The 15,901-nt window shown below is 34.8% G+C and overlaps 2 protein-coding genes and 2 long non-coding RNA genes across 7 annotated transcripts in view; 3 read left to right on the top strand and 1 right to left on the bottom strand.

Annotated features, from left to right (window-relative positions):
• The window catches only part of LOC124217807 (uncharacterized), a 7,672-nt gene extending 7,409 nt beyond the window's left edge, over positions 1 to 263 (top strand). The window contains exon 3 of the long non-coding RNA XR_006882919.2: positions 47 to 263. This is a non-coding gene — a long non-coding RNA (uncharacterized lncRNA). The remainder of the gene's footprint in view (positions 1 to 46) is intronic.
• Positions 1 to 11,961, bottom strand: part of Rfx (regulatory transcription factor Rfx) — an 18,654-nt gene extending 6,693 nt beyond the window's left edge. Inside the window, exons 1-12 of one of the 4 annotated variants that reach the window (XM_046623857.2) lie at positions 11,646 to 11,961; positions 8,461 to 8,559; positions 5,693 to 6,006; positions 4,593 to 4,785; positions 4,031 to 4,075; positions 3,618 to 3,723; positions 3,366 to 3,465; positions 3,111 to 3,266; positions 2,042 to 2,173; positions 926 to 1,107; positions 365 to 835; positions 58 to 179 (exon numbers count right to left, since the gene is read on the bottom strand). In XM_046623857.2, the coding sequence (XP_046479813.1) occupies positions 58 to 179; positions 365 to 835; positions 926 to 1,107; positions 2,042 to 2,173; positions 3,111 to 3,266; positions 3,366 to 3,465; positions 3,618 to 3,723; positions 4,031 to 4,075; positions 4,593 to 4,785; positions 5,693 to 6,006; positions 8,461 to 8,559; positions 11,646 to 11,655 (1,930 nt within the window). In that variant the 5' untranslated portion in view covers positions 11,656 to 11,961. The other 3 variants (XM_046623859.2, XM_046623856.2, XM_046623858.2) reach the window with 3 other exon arrangements.
• Positions 3,428 to 6,987, top strand: LOC124217808 (uncharacterized). The gene is made up of 3 exons (XR_006882920.2): positions 3,428 to 4,152; positions 4,638 to 4,766; positions 5,679 to 6,987. It is a non-coding gene; the product is annotated as an uncharacterized lncRNA (long non-coding RNA).
• An 813-nt stretch (positions 11,962 to 12,774) lies between the features above and the next one.
• On the top strand, positions 12,775 to 15,763 carry LOC124216369 (sorting nexin-30). Its single transcript, XM_046620816.2, has 7 exons — positions 12,775 to 13,115; positions 13,392 to 13,547; positions 13,924 to 14,034; positions 14,120 to 14,284; positions 14,367 to 14,562; positions 14,682 to 14,956; positions 15,039 to 15,763. The coding sequence occupies exons 1-7, from the start codon at positions 12,951 to 12,953 to the stop codon at positions 15,393 to 15,395; spliced, it is 1,425 nt and encodes a 474-aa protein (XP_046476772.1). The 5' UTR covers positions 12,775 to 12,950; the 3' UTR covers positions 15,396 to 15,763.
• The last annotated feature ends 138 nt before the right edge of the window (positions 15,764 to 15,901 follow it).

Below are 15,901 nucleotides of genomic sequence, written 5' to 3' on the forward strand. Positions count from 1 at the left end.
TGAGAATTACGTGTAACGTGGCAAAAATTGTTCATTGTCAATCTAGAAAATACGTACTGGGAATGGGTCGCAGAACATCTGGCATAAGTACTTCAACAAGATTTTGGTAAAATGTATAATCAACCCTTCTGATGAAATCCTGGACTGCTGAGCACTTACACATTTGATATAGTTTAGTCCTATAAAAATAAACAATAACTTTATAAATTTGTTTGTTTGTAAACTTGACACACAGTTATGAAATGAGAATAAATAGAACATGCCGGAAGATTGACATCAGGCACTTCATGATTTTTCAATCTTTCATTTGACTGGCTTTAGTGGTCGGTGAATTAACATAAAAAATGTGTGAAAAACTACTCACTTGGACAGGTACTTTTCTTCCTCACATTCGTCACCATTATTGTTATCTTGACTGCGCCAAAACTCTCGCCACAAACTCTCAACTGTGGCAAATTCAAAAGTCAAAACTGCATCTAAGAAAGCCTCGCAATGTTCCCTATATATACTGCGGAATGTGTCAATATCTTCTAATGTACAATCATCAGGTAAAGTTGAGCCGTGACAGACGTCAATTTCAGGAAATTCTGGAATAGCACCACTTGCTTCACCTAAATATTGATGATACTGTGGAGGAGATGTATTGGAAGCAATGTTTGTGTTGGCGTGAGTATTGCCGTCATATGCGGATTCTTGCTTTTGATTAACAAATTTGAATCGTTTGGCTTGAGCATTTGACGATTGCTGTTGACGAGATGTTCCATCTTCATTCAGCATTATCAATGGTGAACTTGGTTTGACGCGAATACCATAGTAATGGTATTTGGAGTTACCCCTATATATAAATAAAAATCAGAACCATTCATTTAAAAAAACGAATTGTGCAATCACATATGCTGATAAATAGTTTATGTCGAACGCTTACCGAGTACCCAAACGTCTAGTACGTAGTCCCAGAAATACAGAGCGAATTAATTTTCCAAAACTTGCTGCATTCACAGGATCCAATTTGTTGTCTGAACAATGACGTAAGTAGTGATTATAAAGTGTCGATCTTGGAAGAGACACCCCATCTGCTGTTTCGTAATTTTCCAATAACCATTGTACCTATAGGTATAAACATAGATATCAATTAGGTACCTAATTTTGTAGAATTAGAAACAGTTTGTCACATAGCACCTAGTTTATTCGAAATTCCTCTAGGCAATATGTTGCAATGCAATGCATTAGGTTGGTATTTTAAACTACTATTTCAATCATTTAAAATGTATCAAAAATTTCACATTTTTTTACAAACTTATATTTCAATTGCTTTGGATATTTTCTTTTTATTTGAGATAACAAAGTTATGCAAACCTAAAGTAACTTCATCATACCATACAAGGTCCTATATTTAATCACAAAAATATGTAATTTAAGCTACATTCAAAATAAAATTCAAATTATTTTAGCCGTAAAGTTCTGTATGATAGACAAGGATAGCATTGACATGCCATTGTACGACATCAATAATATTAAGATTAATACACCAGCTTACTCTTATTCGATCTTAATATAAAATATGAAATGATAGCAAAATTTTGACGGTATTATTAGTTTTAAAAATCTAGAAGCAACATGAGATGGAAGCAATGATATCTCTGATACATTCCATTGTTTAAAAATCTTATTTATGCAATAACACTAGATCAGTTGCAGTTTGTTGTTTTATTGCAGTGAAATCCAGCTCATTGGATTACTCGAAATTGATGTAATAGATAATAGAATTGTATAAACGTTATGAGTGTTAAAATCCATTTTTCATAGCACAATTAAAAGATATTAAATGTCTTATTTGCCAGAAAATAATATAAGTATATACACACATTATAAAGTATCTGGTAAAAAAAAAGTCAGATCAGATTTCACTGAATACTTGGGTTACAGAATGTTAGTTGCATCGAAAAAATTGCAGTAACAATGAAGCATTACAAACGTGCAGACAAACAACACTTAGTAGTATAAGAAGGTAGCTAACAAATGGCGAGTCGATATGGCTTACGGTGGCCTGGGAGACTCTAGTGGCATGCGTGATGTTGGCCGCAGCAGCAGCAGCCTCTTCCACGCTCACTGCTGTGCCACCTGCATTCCCGCTGATCAGGTATGTCCCTCCACCCCCGCTAACCACTGCCTCCTATCAAACAGCCCATCATCCCAATTCCTTATGTTATTCCCCAATGTTAGTACAAAAACAAAGTTGTGAATTATGCATATACAGAGACAAACATGACTGATGATTTTTTTATAGCAGTAACAAGCTGTCAATGTTGGGTTTCAGCTGAAATTCATTGCTCAACAGGTAAAATGATTTCAAGTTTGTTTGTCTATGCTGATTGATTATTCATTGTCCTCTGATAATAATAGCTGCACCCCACATTTTATTTTATTTGAGTATTTCAATGAATATCTATAGTATGTTAATCAAGTTTAAGGGTAAGATTTCGTTCGTAATGTTTTGTCACGGTTATTTATAATAAATTAATAATCAATAGAGCTAACTTTTATTCCACTTTTTTTATCTTCTAATAGAATCATTGAACATAGTTATAATATTAGACATGTTTCTACTTTTTATCAACATCTATGATATCAGATGGAAGCAATCAATATTTCAGTATGTCATGTGAATAATGATGTTGGATTTGATATTGAATTTATAATTGTTAGACACAAACCGAGAAAGCAACCTTAAATAATACCCTTTGTCACCTTTGATATGTATTATGTAAATTTGAATACTATGATATCAGAATATTGGAAATACCTGAGAGCAAATTTCCTGCTGCATGAAATATGAAATGGTAAAAAATTTGTTAAAATATATTCCAAACGGATGCAATCTTCCAATATTATTTCAATGTGTCTGTACACATTAAAATTTATTTGTACCTCTATTTATTATTTCTGCTCTTAGTATATAGTCAAGCAGGTTTCGACATGCACAAATTTACTTTTTTACACGACATCGTTATAGATTGTTTATTTTACTTCTATATGCAAAATGGTCAAGAAAAATAAGAAGCATAGTTTAATCTGATGTTCTAGAAATTAACAAATATTTGAATACATACAGCATTTTCTGTTTGTGGACTAGCTCGGGCTGCAGTGGCAGATATAAGTGCATGTGTTGTAGGATCACCATCTACGACGCTCTGTTGTATCAAATATGTACCATTGCCTTGAGATAGAAGCTGTCCGGTCGTGGCATTTGACCCTTGTCCTGTAACCTGGCAATGGATAATTTTGTTACGAAAAAGCTACATTCTAATACCTTATTAAATCTGAATTCACAACTAATAATTGTCTGATCGATACGACTCGTTTACCTGCGTATACGTAACTGGTGTCGATGCCGGTGTATAATATTGGCTGGAAGCAGGAGTGTACATGGCCCCTGCCTCACCAACAGCATACACCGGATATGTCCTGAAAACAATGTTTCATAAGGTCAAATACTTCGATGTCACCATCATATCTGAAGTCCTTTCTCATTGCAATTTAATCGAGTAGCTATTAAACTTCAGTGGTTTAGAAAAAAAAAAAACGCAGATAAATATTCCAGATAAGAGTACACTAACATCTGTCCATTGGTCGGTATATATGTTGAAGTATCCCCCTCGACATACTGGACATATGTTGGGTGTGATACAGATTCGGAACCCACTGCCTCGGCGTCTCCAGACACTGCAACAAAGCATGAGCATCTGTGTTAATAACGTGATTTTCGGAGATTACAAAACTTCACTGTTTACTACACCATCATCTAAGGCATGTTAACGAAACAATAAATAAGTCTAACTGTAAATATACTTATGATTTGTACAGATTGAGTGCAATTTACGAACAGATAATTGCCTTTCAAAACACAATTAATGTTTGCTAAATCATTGGCTTTTTAAACATTAAGGTATTATTGACAAAGTTAAATAAATAAATATAAAATGAACGACAAGACCGTAAATACTGCATGCAGATTCACAATAGCCCTCACCTACAGCCGTTGTAAGGGACGCGTAGGATGGTGAGTCACCGGTGCCTAGTGATTGGTAGCAAGAAGAGATGTGCATATTGTGAGCAGCATGAAAATTTTCGAATTTCTACTCAAAAACTATAGTAAGTCGAAATCCTTTGCCTGCTTACGTATATGAGCGTTTCGTTCAACTACTTTGGATTTCTAATTAGCTTTCAAAGTGTAAAGTACCGATAATTATTCAAATTAATTCTATAAAAAATCACCTCTCAATTTGTGAGCAGAGCGTAAGAAATTATCATCATTTCCGATTCCACAAGAATTTGACGAAGCGATCAATTCGGTTTATTAGCAATGATAAGTTTTATGAACGAAAGGGCAATAGTGTAATGAAAATTGCATATGAACAATTGAGATTATTTGATTATACTTATACTTATACTTATACTACAAATCGAAAAAGGGTTCTACACAATCTTTGTATAATTCTTAAAAACTGTTGAAAGTTGAAAGATATAGGTGCATAAACGTTCGCTCTTGTACTCTAATACTCTGAATGTTAAATGAAGTACTCTTAGCATACCTGTTACAGTTATGTAATGTGGTGATCCACTGACAATTGTCCCAGCTCCAGTAGAAGCAGCGTCTGTATCAACGAGAGTGTGCTGACCAGAGTGCGTAGTATTCACCACAACTTGCGCAGTAACATGGGCTGAAGTGCCTGATGAACCGTTTGACGAATCTGCAGCTGTTTCAAGTGAGTCCTGAACCAACAACTAAATCATTATTCTTAGTATGCATGCCCTCGTGACCAATGGTTGGTTTAAAAATATGGAACGAAATTAAGCTTATGCAAATTTGGAATAATTAGAATTAGAATATGCCGTGATGTCAAAACTTGTTATGTTTTATTTAATGGTAAAAATATAATTATATTTTTAAGCAATGAAATAAGTTGAAATAAAACTAGTACACTTGGCCCTACTTCAAATCCCAAAATCCTGTTTAATTGTAGCCAATTTCCTAAACTACACCAATTTATGAATAATCTTAATTCTGTTAATAAAAAAAAAAAAAAAAAAAAACCAAACTCCATATATTTCAAGGGATGTCAGATAAATATTTGAATAAGTTGAATCTATCAAAGCATAAGAGCAGATGGCTTGAGTCTCTTATCAGACTGGCCACACAACACCCCCGAAGCCTGACAGATACGATATCCACAACTAATATTGATCATGTATTGATAGCACAATTTTTATTTGCACGTAGCACTACGTTATCTGTTATTTTTGGCCAACAGATTTTCTGAAAGTATATCCTTTGACATATGCACACGCCATGTATTCATCCAATGCAAATATGAGAGTTGAAGTGGTCTACTGCAGTTGCTATTTTGAAAAATTATCTCAAGTCGCTGCATATTTATGAGAAAAGAGTAACTTGTTTGAAAGAAATATTGTCACATTTTTACCCAAGAACAAACAAAATTTGCAGCCTAATTGTATGTTCCACTAACTCAGTTTCATAATTGTTGAAGTACACAGGACATGTTTAATTACATGAAGAACAATCATAAATAATATATGTCATTGGAATGATTTTATTATTAATCACTGAACACCAAACAACTGTAGGCACTATTTTTGTTTATTGTAAAAAACTTCAGATGGTATGACCAACCTGGATAGGTTGCACTTGGAGGCTGTTAGGACTAGAAGGATCTGGACTTGTGACTACAGTGATGAGTTGCTGACCCCTAGTCGATTGAGTCTGAGCCGCGCTCCCACTGCCACTGGAGCTTGAGGTGGTTACAACGACTACACCAGACTTAGAATCTACTCCCACCCCGCTCGTACCGTCCCCGCCACCACCAGCCCCAGCGGACGTAGCAAGAGCATACTGGGCTCCTGTCGTAGTCATGGTGATTACACCCTCCACTCTCTCCGCAGCCACCGAATCACCACCTCCGGCTCCTCGCTTCTGAAGGGATGTATCTGTGACAAAAACACACACATACGTTGTAAGCGCTATTTAACTGAATATCAATAACGTCTTCACCGGTGTTCGGGGGGTGAGAGGAACAATATTCCAAGAAACAGTGTCAAGAATCTCATATCTGATGAATAAAATAAAATGTTCAAATATTGGTGTGATACTGGCTCAAGTTACATGGAATAAATGGATAAAATAAACATTCGATGCCTGGAATTATGTACGAGAGATGAAATTGTGACTAATATAAGTATTTCCTTGTGTAATCTAATGTAAACAAGAAAAGACGCATTATTTAGTCTTGAAAAACTATCATAGGATGTCTAGTAACGAAAAAATTCGAAATACCCAAAGAATTCCAGGATTTATAGTCCAAAATTTCCCATTTCAAGCTGAAAGAAAAATCGATATATTTATTCTAATCACTACCTAGCTTTAATGTAAAATTGACTGTAAAATTGTTTTGTTTATCACACTCTTAACGCATCGGAATTTAAAACAAGGTAAAAGCGGCATGATAAAAATAAGAAAACTGCAGTGAAATTTATCAGGATATCAACTATATCAGATTTCTTGACACTATGACTATGTCAGACTGATTGACCAACCAAATATCACTCGATTAAGTCAAGTTTGTGCATTTTTCAGGTATCCTAAAATAGAATGAAGTTGAAGCTGGTAACAGTAAAATAATGATATATTGAAAATAATAATCAATATTCAATTCAATAACGACTTTGCAGGTGGTAGAAATTTTAGAATGCGGTTTTTTTTTGCTTTTTTATGCAGTTACACTGAATTTCAGTCACTTCTGACCCTCTGAAAAATGTAGAATAATGACGTTTCCTAAAAATACATTGTTGCGTTATTGTTACCAACTTAAACCTCATAAAATAGAGGCATATTACGCATTGTAATGTCAAAACTGTGTATTTGCAACTATGAATTTTCATGAATTTTCAATATTATTGATTTTAAAGAGACATTGCACATTCCAAATTTTCTACAAAACTGAATATACACTGCGAATCCTGAGATATCCAACAACAATTTATTAAATTGTTAATATTTCCCAAGCAGAAAGATATCTGATGGTATTGGCTCAGGTGTTCTAATAGTGTCGTGAGTGAAGCAAAGATCAAAGGGAAGCCAAGTTACATACGACCTGAAAAAACTACTACGATGTAGCATATTTGATGCAGTTTAATAATGTTGATTTCATCCAGGTACCAAACACAAGTAGGGGGATAAAATAAAGCACACGCACGACTAGCTAGACAGTTGGGGGGAGGGGATAGGTAGATAGGTGGAGCAGGTTACATTGTAAGATCAATTAGAGGGAATTATCCCTACCCCTTAGCCCTCCACAAAAGGGGAGCCTTATAAGCTCTACTGAGCTTTGAAACCTTCTATCCAGATCATAGATGAAGCACCTGGTGCGTGTACTATTGATGGTATTCCATTTAATTAGAAGACTAAATTGATACACAGAGTGCATGGAGGGAATGCACACCCTCCTACTTGAAAACAGTCGCATTCGCACAGGTGCATCCGAAGTTTTCCAATCAATTTTGTCTGCAAGGAACGATGTTGTCAATTTTATGTATATATATATATATATATATATATATGAATAAATCTATTGTGCATTGTGGAAATAGTTTTTTTTTTCTTAATTTTTTGGTAGCTAACAAATTATATTTGATTATGAAATATTTAAGCAGGGACAAATCCATTATCTTCCGATGCCTTAATGAGTAAAAAAAATTCCTGGTAATCAAAGTAATAATTGGAGGAAAGATTTTTTGAAATGATATAATGTAAGATTTTTATATCAAAGAAATTCAATCATAAATTTTGGGCACAAGGGTGTTGTCCTGGTAACAACTAACACCTTTATTAGAATCGTAGAGTAACACTCAAGACTACGATGACACTCTACCGCCTAGGAGGGAGGAAAAATAACCCCATCTTCGTAATATTAGCGGTAATTTTCTGGGAATAATAATATGAAACCATTCATTGATACGTGACTTATGTATTTCCTTGCGTCATCATTTTTCAGCGTTTCTGCTACTTGTATATAATGTTGTATTATATGTACGACACAGAACTGACAAAGTGTAATATATTGATATTGTGAGAAGCGCATAGTGGAGTATCAGATAACGCATCTGGTATAATTAGGTAATTCAATCTACAATTTCCTTCGCTGGGAAAATGGTGACCAATTGAGCTGTGAAGTTCAGGACTCCTCATACAGGGAAAAAACCTTGCTTTCATATAAGAAAATCTGGTTCTGATTTACAGAACAGGCACCATGCAATATTTTACAAATTATTCAATTTTAATATCTTGAACTTAGAATCAATCAAGTGCTCTGAAGTATAAAATTACATTTGTATTCCAATAGTATGCAACAAAGTTATTTGGAAAAACGATGGAGAACCACTGACCCAGGCAACCATGTCCCAAGGCTACTACAGGTGACTCACGTTTCATCAAAACAGTACTCCATCTCCTGACCAGGAATTCTCTCTGTTTTTCTGCAGACACTGAGAGTATTGATTATGAGATATCTGGCATTAAAACAGATGATTAATTAAGCCAGTTAGAGATGTTCGCTTATAACTATAGTTTAGTTTTATCACAAAATCATCATGTCATGGTCATGTTAAACATCTTTTTCTCATCACTGAAAGCAATAGGTGTGAAAGTATCATTGTGTATCACAGAACTGAGGTTGCTTGAATATAATCGGACCCTTCTCTACGCTTGCCTACAATAGGAACTAACATGCTTGATGGACATTGATATTCATTGAGCAAGACATATAGCGAGGTATACAAGAGATCGGACAGGGTTTAATATACTGTTCACACGTGAAACTAAACACCATATAAAAGTAGCCATGTATTGCTCAAATTATAAATTTACAATCTTCTTCAGTTTTATCAATGAGTTCATATGGTGATGGATTATTATTACGGATAAAATACTAAATATTTACAATTAAAATATAAATTTTATAAGTTATCGAGCAGTATTATTAACCTTTGGTAAATGCAAAAAATGGTGCCACCAATTATCTGCTACTACAATTTTCAACAGTCTACTGTTTTATCCAATAAATTTTAGGGATGGTTGAATTGTAGTGTATAGGCATACGCACAAGCTGAGGTGGTCTATATGACCTGACTGTTGGTTATCACATGGGGTAACAAAGGAGGGGTGCATGCAAGGTACCAGTCAAGCATAACAACCACCAGGTGCAGTTTAACAGTAAAGGTAAAGTTCAGACACGTCTACATTCATATGAGGCATTCCATGCCAATTCGTTCTGCCACCAACCCTCACCATCTCCGATTTTCATTGAATTGTATTGTAATATTTTAGGGCTCGAAAAAGTAACCCCTGAATTATTTCATATTTTTTTTAACCACTGGTTAAAAAGTTGTCCTATTTTCACGCTAATTTATATCTCAACATCCATCACCTGTAAAAAGAAATCACTGGTACAAAAATTCATCGCGAATACGTGAAATGGAAGGAAATATTATTTACCGTTTTCTTTAGCGACTTCATGCATTTTTTTTTTTTTTTTTGCACAAATAGTCTAAAATCGCGTTTTTCATGAAACTTTCACCAAAAAATTTTTGTGAAAATACGAAATTTTTAAGACCTTGCAGAACGTGGAGAGATCTTTGGTTCAGAAATTACAATGAAAAATGGTTTACAATTAATTGAGTACTGCATCAATTCAGGTAGGTACATAATTTTTTAGAACGTGTAATACAAATGCAGAAAAATCGTTTTACTACACAGATGAAACATATTAATTATGCGATAGATCAAACATCACGTCATATATATATAATTAGACGTGTACCTTTCATTTTTTTGTTTACCAAACAAATGAATAATTAATTTGATTCTGATAATTTCACTTGTAAGATATAACTCATTTCCGTAGGCATTTAGTTTAGGTAGGTACTCCCATATTATTCGTTTCCTTGACATTCGTTTGATTGGAACTTCTGAACCAAAGATCTCTCCATTTTTGGGAAGGTCTTAAAAGTTAGGTATTTTCACAAGAAATTCATGGTGCAAATTTCATTGAAGATTAAAGGTGGCCAACACTATGAAAATTGCAATTTTAGACTGTGTTTGAAAAACAAAAAGAATTTATCAAGTCGCTTAAAAAATCGGTAAAAAATATTTCCTTCCATTTCACGTTATCGCTATGAATTTTTGTATTAATGACTGTTTCGTACGACTGACGCATGGTGGGATATAAATTAGTGTGAAAATGAAATAACTTTTTCACCGGTGGTCAAAAAAATCTGAAATAATTCATTGGCTACTTTTTCGACCCCTCAAATACAATATTAAAGTTCAAGCCAAATCGAAGATGGTGAGGGTTGGCGGCAGGTCTAGTTGGCATGGAATACCCCATATACTCATTCCTCCACCCTTGTTATTACCTAGAAATAAGATTTAGTTGTAAATATTATGTATCCATAAAATTATTCCAAGCTTGATAATAAATGAAAATGCAAACAGCTATATGGTATTATCAAGCATGTATTCGTTTGTAGAATTAAACTATCTATTCTTACTCATTCAAGAATCTCTGAATTATAGTATATTGCATCGAAAGACTTAATAATCTGATATAGTAATATGTATAAGACGGTTTTAATTGAAACCCTGGTGGATTTGATCGGTATTCAATTCTATAGGCCAGAGGGTGGCATGGCGTGCGAAATTGAAAAAACTCAGTGGTGCATGTGATGCTGTAATGTGGCTTATAAATTTGCTAGGGTGCAGGAAAGAACGTATGATACCTGCAGTATGATGGGGTGAACCTAATAGAACTAGGCTAGACAAAAAATCACACTCCAGTGTACTCCTCTATTTCTCTGATCTTATATTGTTGATTTATTATTTTATTAATTATTTATTTACTTATTGTTACTTGTGGATAATTGAGGTCAATAGAAATACTGTCATATATTGCTTTCACTCAGGAGTGTGTACAATGTTCCAAGAAATGTTATGCACAGAGCTTTTATTTAATTCATGTATGTGTGAGATCTAAGAATTTCATTTATAAAAATTATAGCGCATTGCAGTATTGGAAAAAAATATGAACAATGGTGCAACTCGATTAAATTATGACAAACAGATAAGAGCACCCTTAGCTTCAAAGATTAATGATTTGTGATATTCAAGGTAGAATTTTTTTACCTTGGCTCAATGACTTTGTCATTTTGTTCCATATTTCTCGAAGTTGCACCGATTATTTGTGTAACGAATTTTTGTAAAACTTTCTTAGTTGATTATTAATAGTTTAAAACAACTGAACAACCAAATCTGTATTATTGGAAGGTTTTTAAAATAGGAAAATATAATGACAGGGTAAACTTGCTGGTGAGCATAAACTCTGGTCATTGAAGCTACTTATACAAAGAATTAAGGATAATGAGACCGATTCCGAAAATTGCACCACCTTCACAGAAGACCGATAGAACAAGCGTAAAGTTGTCCGAAAACAGGGTACTTGATCAAAAATACCAGAAATGAAAAAACTGGCATGCAATTATGCAGCCATCTTAACTACACAATCAATCGGTCGCACCTGTTTTCATGAATGACGAATAAACTTGTGTTTGCTAGCCTGCCGGCTTTCCTGACAGGTGTCTTAATGTTGTCCAGGATTCCTCGGTGCTGACCCTGCAAATCACCGTGGAAACGAACTGAAATATGCACGCTAGAATATTGTTGACGACGAGCAGCGGATTGTCAGTTGTCTGCTGCTGCGGTCGCCTTGGCTACGGCATCACACGCCGCTGAACTACCCGTCCGAATCCCCTCGTTTTTCGGTTTAACTCGCACCATGTTGGTTCATTGTACCCAAAAATAATCACATCTAAACTAGGAACGGCGAACTTATTTTCAGCCTTGCACTCCTCCCTGCAGCTTCTCGAAAATTACTGAAAATTTATACGGAATCTCTATTGCTAGGGAACTGCTTTCCTACGCTTGGACTAATGTTCCTACGCGCGGCGGACTACACCAACCGCGTAACAGCAGGCAGCAATGGGTTCGACTCCTAATTCTCGGCTTCCGTGACAGGTGTTTCGAGCTCTCGAATTCGTCTTCGGTTTTCTTCCACTTTTATTTTGTTCTTAAATTCAATACAGCTCAATTGTGCAAGCACCGCGGTTGCTCGGCGTATACAGTTGGCCGTTATTGACGATAAATTTTATTCTAGTTAATCACGCTAAAATTTCTGACGCGCCTAGCCACATATGGATTCGAAATCAGGAAGATGATTTGCAAGAGAAATTAGTCAATAAAAATACTCACCGTAGGTGATTTGGGAATTTGTCGCAATACAATGAACAGCGGATCGATTTTTGGGATGATAACGAATCGCTGTGACGATACGGCGTCCTTCGTTTGGCGTGACAATGAACCTCGAAGTTCCATACCTATTATTACCTTCACTTTGCCAATTCATTATTATTTAATTAGAATATTTGCAAGATTTAATTATTAGACATGTATCCCAGAGCTACGGTATCTACGAGACGATTATTATTTACTACTTTATTGATTCGCCGTCATCCTCGGATGAAAGAAAAACACGCTTTATGATCGAGAAAAACAAATGCTACCTAAAACAATCGGTACCCGCCAACAATTTGAAACTATTTCTCCGTTGCGGCACTGCTCGACATCCGGTCACATCTTTTTCCGGTTTAAACATAAGATTATAAGATAACAGACATAACAGATACCGGTAGATCTCATACGTCACCTGTCACGATTGTCACTCGATTCCACACAGTTCACTATACTACGTTTACTGCAGGTTGATGTTTGTAACTGTGTGGCGTACTTTGGCGTAGTGTTTCATACTTGTCAATCAAAAATCAAAATGATGACATCTTCGGAAACAGACATTGATGCGCTCGATGAAAAAACTATGGAAGATTCGGCCGTTCTTCAAGTCAGTTCGATGGCTGCAGGAGGTTTGGTGAAACAAGAAAGTCGCGACACAGATTTTCTCTCCAATTACAGTACTTCGATCGAAGGATCTGTGGTTAGTATAACCTACAATATTAACTTATGATCATATGATGCTTATGATTCGTGAAAACTATTAGGCAATTAAAACGTCAACATTGCAAAACAATAATATTCATGCAGTTGAATGATCTCTTCTCGGGTACAAGAATATTTTAAAGAAATTATGAAAATTGGCAAAAGGCGTAGCGAATATTCGGCCGCCAACTAGTAGCCCAGAAAGATATATCCAACTAATTCTTAATGCAACATATGACCATAGCGTAATCAAACTTAATTATTTTTCATTCAGGTAGCATCTCCATCCATCGATAGTTTTTCAACTTTACCAGAACAAGAAATATCAGATTTCCCCATTGACTCTCGGGATCTACAGGTGAAAGTAGATAATCCTCAAAAGCATCTTGAAACCTTGGAGACATTCATCACATTCCGCGTTACAACAAGGGTATGCAGAATATATTGATTACAATATATGGACAAATTATCATTTATAGTGAACAGAGTTTAGATCGCTTTGTTGAGACAAGTATCGGCACGGTATGTAGACACATGTATTCACACTTGGGAAATGTGATAATTAGAGAGCTTACCTCATTGCATTTAGCACTATAAACGTTTTTACATTAGGGTCACTTTCATCTTGTTTATGAGACATGTAAAACAATGTTCCAAAACTTTTTGAGCGATAAATTTGATTTTAGAATACACACTACGTGTTATTTTACGTATTTGTTAATATTAAATTTCATTAAAAAAAAAAGTATAGTACTAATCTAAACCTTTACTAGATTTTCAAACATGCATGGCAATTGAATTTTCAGACATCACGTCCTGAATTTGAAGAAACTGAGTATGTCGTGCGCCGTCGTTACAATGATTTCATTTGGTTACGTCAGAAACTTGTCGACACCTACCCAACACACATTATACCTGTAAGTGCTCATTTATAACACTACATACTCATAACGTATATATTAATTAAGCATACGTATTCTAAATGATAGTTCACACTTATAGCCAATGCCGGGTAAACACACGCTGTTGGCACAGCTAGATCGTTACTCAAAGGAATTTATAATGGCTCGAATGAAACTTTTACATGGATTTCTAAACCGTGTAGTGAACCATCCAATTCTAAGCTCTGAAAAAAGTTTATACATTTTTCTGACTGCTAAACCAGCTGTACGTATTGTCAAAAAAATAATTTCAAAGATACTAAACAATTTTACCTATGAAAATTACTGATGTTTATACTTTTCAACAGGAATTCTCTATCCATCGAAAATCCCGCAGTAATGTTCTCGTAAAAATGACTGATTCCCTGCAAAATATGGCTAATATGTACACAATGAAACAGCGGAATCTTGAATTTGAACAGGTGCGAGATTATTGCGTGGCATTGGCTGATAAACTATCAACTATAGACAAAATTAGCCACCGAATTCAGAAAGAAAGACAAGGTAGAGTTCAATTTTTACACATTTAAATCTCAGAAGATACATATTCTGTTTAGAAGCATGTAGAATTAGATAAATTATATCATCTGGCTACTAATATTTCGCTTTTTACTGTTGAACAGAATATCTGTTGGAGTTACATCAGTTACATCCAATATTTACCCTATGGGCGACATCTGAACCAGAGCTAAATCCAATTTTAACTGCAATTGCTAAAGCAATTGAAAATAATGCAGTTGCTCATCAGGTTGTGCTTGACTCATTCCCAAGCGATATGCGAGAATACTTGGCCTACATAGATGCTGTACGGGATACTTTAGTTCGGCGTGATTCAATGCAAATTGAGTACGAAATGACTGTAGATGATTTGGCTAAAAAACGCCAAGAAAAAGATCAGGTGAGCAATTTCAACTTTTTATAAGAATATTGTCATACAACAAATATAATTTGATTTATACAATTTGATAATATTTGTGTAGTTGACAGGTGTTGGAGCTAGTTCCAGTAATTCACCTGGTTGGGGTGGTTCATTATGGAAAGGTGAATCTCGAGATGAAAAGCTAGAAAAAATTGGACAGTCCATTCCTAGGCTTGGAAAAAAAGTGGAACTCCTGCAAGACCGTGTAGAATGTGCTAATGAAAATTTACGTAGTGATCTGGAACGTTGGAATAAAGAAAAGCGTTCGGATTTGAAAACTATGCTCATATCAATGGCGGATCAACAGATTTTGCATTATCAACATTGCATGAATGCCTGGGAAGAGGTGCTGTCAGGTTTAAAACTTGATAACGGAACAGAAATTAATTTGGGCCCTTCTATTAAGGTTCCTGCTTAAATTTCAAATAGCATTCTAGTCTTACTTTAAATGCAAGAAAAAAAAACCGCACTGTTGTATAATTACCATTAATCATAAACTTTAAGATCGAATAATAAAATATTTAAATACCCACGTGTTATCAATGGCCGAAGAATATAACAATACTAAAATGAATATCTTTCTCGACAATAAAAGTGAAATATATGTAATATAAGCTGACATCGTGTAAAAAAAATTAAAATATTACAATCATAATCCTTTCGTACATCCGTGGATAACATCAGTTTCTGATTGTATAGCTGGCTGTTCAATATCTGCTGACATTTTGAATTTGCTCATCATGTTTTGATCCCAATGAAATATTAAAAGTTATTGTCTTAGTATTATACTTATTGTATTTATTTTTCTCCCAAGCATTTACTAGCCACTAGTATTTGAAACTACCGGCTGTGATGAAGGCAAATTTTTGCAAACTTTATCATGTAAATATATGTATTTATGTAACAGAGTTTGGTTTACACGTC

Source organism: Neodiprion pinetum, chromosome 4, assembly GCF_021155775.2.
Source record: "Neodiprion pinetum isolate iyNeoPine1 chromosome 4, iyNeoPine1.2, whole genome shotgun sequence".
Lineage (NCBI taxonomy): Eukaryota > Metazoa > Arthropoda > Insecta > Hymenoptera > Diprionidae > Neodiprion > Neodiprion pinetum.